This window comes from Colobus angolensis, unplaced genomic scaffold, assembly GCF_000951035.1.
Source record: "Colobus angolensis palliatus isolate OR3802 unplaced genomic scaffold, Cang.pa_1.0 Scaffold43, whole genome shotgun sequence".
Taxonomy (NCBI): domain Eukaryota; kingdom Metazoa; phylum Chordata; class Mammalia; order Primates; family Cercopithecidae; genus Colobus; species Colobus angolensis.
This window is the reverse complement of record NW_012117710.1, coordinates 2,880,256-2,884,004: the sequence shown is the minus strand read 5'-3', so window position 1 is coordinate 2,884,004 and position 3,749 is coordinate 2,880,256. Positions and strand designations below refer to the sequence as shown.

General features: G+C 60.3%; 1 protein-coding gene across 1 annotated transcript in view; it reads right to left on the bottom strand.

The window, feature by feature from the left end:
* LFNG (LFNG O-fucosylpeptide 3-beta-N-acetylglucosaminyltransferase) overlaps window positions 1-362 on the bottom strand; it is an 8,838-nt gene extending 8,476 nt beyond the window's left edge. Inside the window, 1 exon segment of the mRNA XM_011956969.1 lies at window positions 306-362. Within this exon segment, the coding sequence (XP_011812359.1) occupies window positions 306-362 (57 nt within the window).
* Between the last annotated feature and the right edge of the window lie 3,387 nt (window positions 363-3,749).

Below are 3,749 nucleotides of genomic sequence, written 5' to 3'. Positions count from 1 at the left end.
CCCTCGCACGAGCGGGGGCGGCAGGAATGCGCGCCGGCAGCCGAGGGTGAGGGGCTAGGGGCCCGGAAGTGGCCAAGGGTCCCCTGAGCAGGGTGTGAGCCCCCTGCCCGTCACGTCCTCCGGAAGCGTGGACGGGCGTGGCTCTGCGCGTGGCTGCGCTGCCTTCCCGTGCTCTCCTAAGCACGGTCTCTGCGACCACCACGACCACCATCGCCACCACCGTAGCTAAACTGCTCCCTTCGGGTGCTGACAGTGATGTTCACGCCTGAGATGGCATTTTAAGTTATTTAAGTGCCCCTTGGCGCTCCTCTCCTTTCCTCTACCTGAATGTCAGCGGCAAGACAGCAGCGACCTCATGTCATACCGACCTGAAACAGATTTTGGGACCTCGTAGGTGCTCTGAAAAAATTCACTGGATAAATGTCTGGCCCCACTGTCAGACCCCTTCTAAGGACAATGTAGCCCATTTGCTCTTAGGGCCCTAGGGGCCCCACCCTTAGCCCCTGTACCGGCTGGGCGGTGCGGGGGATGGGGGTTCCCAGACCTCTTCCTGGCCCCAGGTAATTAGCAGTCACCACCTCCGAAGGCAGATGCCCCAGCAGATGGTGCTGGCTGTGCCCAAGTGACAAGTCTCCCATGGTGTCACCTCCTGCCATAAACCCCTCCCCGATCAGCCAGAGCCTAGCCCTGGAGCCTCCAGGCAGCTGGAGAGGCTTGAGGGTGAGCCAGGGAGAAAAGGACCCAGTGGCTGGGTTGGCTGCCCCCACAAAGTCAGCTGAGTCCCAGCCCAGCCCCAGCCTCCGGACTGAGGGATCTCCATGCCCCCACGTGCTTCACACCCATGACTTTAGCCTCTCCCATATCTGAATTGTTTCAGAGAGGGAGCCATCTCTTCCCTGGATCGCTTAGGCAGCCTCCACTCCCGTCCCACCCACTCCTATCCTACCTGCTTTGCTTATTCTCCACGCTAGGATCATAGCCACTCACAAACCCACACGAAGAACAAAACCCTCCATAGCTCTCCACTGGCTGGGTTCAAGTCCCGCCTGATGTCCATGCACCTCGTGACTTAGTCCTAGCTCCGTTTCTTGAGGCCCAGTCCCTCCTCATTCCCCAGCAGCCAAGCATGACCAAGCCCCCAAATCTTTGGATGGGCTGTGCTTTGTATCTGGACTTTCCATCAGTGGCTCCGATGGTAGGTGCTGCGCCACCTTGCACCCCACCTGACAAGGTGCTGTGAGTCCATCTCTCCACAGTTCCCAGGCCAGGGGGTGGGACTTCCTGCCCTGAGCCCTCCACCACCCCCGCTCCCCAGCTACCCCTGACTGCGGTGCCTTTGACCCAGCAGGTCGTGGGAGCAAGGTGCCCATTGTACAGAAAGCAAGGGGGATATTGTGCCAAGGGAGTGACTATACAGAGGTGAATGGCCCAGCCTGGCAGGGGTACATGCATAGAACTGGGTACGGGGGTTTCGCGTCTCTGTGTAGCCAGGAATGGAGGAGTGGGGGACCTGATGCTGCTGCCTGTCTGGAAGCAGCGGGAGGAAGCTTTACAGCATTCTTGTGGGGGCCGCAGGCTTTGGCAAGAATGAATCAATTTCTTTGCTGTCAGGAGAATGGAATTTCGTGGTAACTCGTTGAGGTCTGAAAACTGTTGAGGGGGTGGCCCGTCTAGCCACCCCCGCCTGCTTCCCCAGGCTCAGCTTCAGCCTGAAACACTGCCCTCCCCTTCCAGACCCCAGGTCTCCCTCTAGGGGCCCGCTGGGCCATACAGCCCTGCTAGGGAAGTGGGCTGTGGGACGGTGCTCAGCCCTGGACAGGACAAGGGGAGCTGGGGAGAGGACAGAGAGGGCTGACCGGGTTGCCAGGGAAGCCTCTTGGGGCTGTAGGGTCCTGGGGAAGAGGGGCTGGGGGTAGAGGCTGCCCCAGGGTTCAGCCTGCCTTCCAAACCCAGAGGGGCCACTTCTCAGCTTTAAGACCTTGAACCTGTGATGTTACTCCCTGAGCCTCAGTTTCCCCACTTGTAACACAAGGATGACATACCATCCAGACCAGGCAGACCAGCTCTGGCCCTGGCACATGGCTTCATTGGCTTTTTGGACCCCAGCCTTCCCCTCCGCAGGGCCCCTCCACCAGCCCCAGTTTGGGGCTCCAGGGCAGCTGGGTGCACGAATGGCCCAAGAGACCTGCCTGCTGAGGTCAGGTGGAGAGCAGGCCCACGGGGCCAGGACCCACATGACCAGGGGCCCTACCCTCCTGCCCGAGCCGCCATCAGGCTGAGACAGTATTCTGTCCCCATCTGAGTCCAGGCCTCTTCTACCTGCCAGGGCTCAGCCCAGGGGTCTCCTGCTGGAGTCAGTGCCACCAGGTCCCCAAAGCCATGGGCTGGGTCTGCCCTTGACACTCAGGCCTAGAAGGGAAGGACTCGGGGCTGGCTTTGAGGCGGCCATCTGCCTTCCCTCCCCCGGGCTGTTCCTTGGGGCTGCTGCGGCCTGCCCTCCTGCAGGGTCCTGGGAAGATCTGTGGAGACATAATGGGTGACCCATTAACTCGGCAGGAAGCCATCCGAGGCGCCTGTCCACTCATCGGCTGATGGAGAGCGGCCCCACTCAGTGTCTTGGGAACCAGCTTCCTCCAGGCCAGCAGCAATGCCCAGAGACGAAAACTCCTGGACAGGACTCAGCATGGTGGTGACTGTGGCTGGGGCAAGGCTGGCACCTCCCTGTCCTCTCCTGACACAGACACAAGAATACCAACCCCCAGGCTGGGGCCAGGCATCAGAACTGGCAGTGTGTGAAGCCCCCAGATGCCAGGGGACCCATGGATTTCCTAAAGGCAGGCGTGGACTAGTGAGTGTCCTGGCCCAGGAGCTTCTGTGAGCAGCCCCTGCTGGCAGGAAAGCGGGTGATGGGAAGGTTGGCTGGGCTCAGCACAGCCGGTTCCCAAGGCCGGGGGAGGGATACTGCAGGGTGGCACAGCTGATTCCCATTACTGCAGCTGGGGCGGGCACTGCCCTAGACTAGCAGACTCCAGCTGTGAGTAGCGCCCCCATCATTCCCAACCCTGCCTGCCTGCTCTGCCCAGACCCCCTCGCCCGCTGTGTGGTCTTGGACCAGTGCCCTCCACTCTGCGGATCTGGGGACGTTACTTGACTCTGTAATAGGGATATGGGCTGGTGCCTCACCCCCCCTGCCCACCAGGCTGCCTTGGGGTTGGTGCTCTGCAGCCATGAAGCCACGGCCTTTCCAACAGTGACCTGGCCCTTTCGCCTGCACCCTGGGGTCAGGCGTGGACAGAGGCCGGGCCCGTTAGAGTTCAGCCGACTTGGCCTCAGTGTCTGAGCAAGGCTTCAGGGGTCATCCTGGCCTGGGGCACCCTGCAGAGCCCACCAAGGGCTTCCCCTCCTAGAACATCCTCCCCATCCCCCTCTGCTACCCCCATCCTGGTGCTGATCACATGAGGTTGTAACTGCTCCTTTATGTCTGCGTCCCTGGGGGAAGAGGATGCCTCTTGCTGCTTGTCAGGGCCTGAGACAAAGTAGGTGCTCAGTAAATACTGGTTGAACTGATTGGGGGGAATGGATATACAGATGGACAGATAGACTGATGGACGGATGGATAGATAGTTGGATGTTTGAATGAATGGATAGACAGATGGACGGACAGATGGAGGAATGGATGGATGGAAAGGTGGATGGATGGATGGATGGATGGATGGATGGATGGATGGATGGATGGATGGATGGACAGA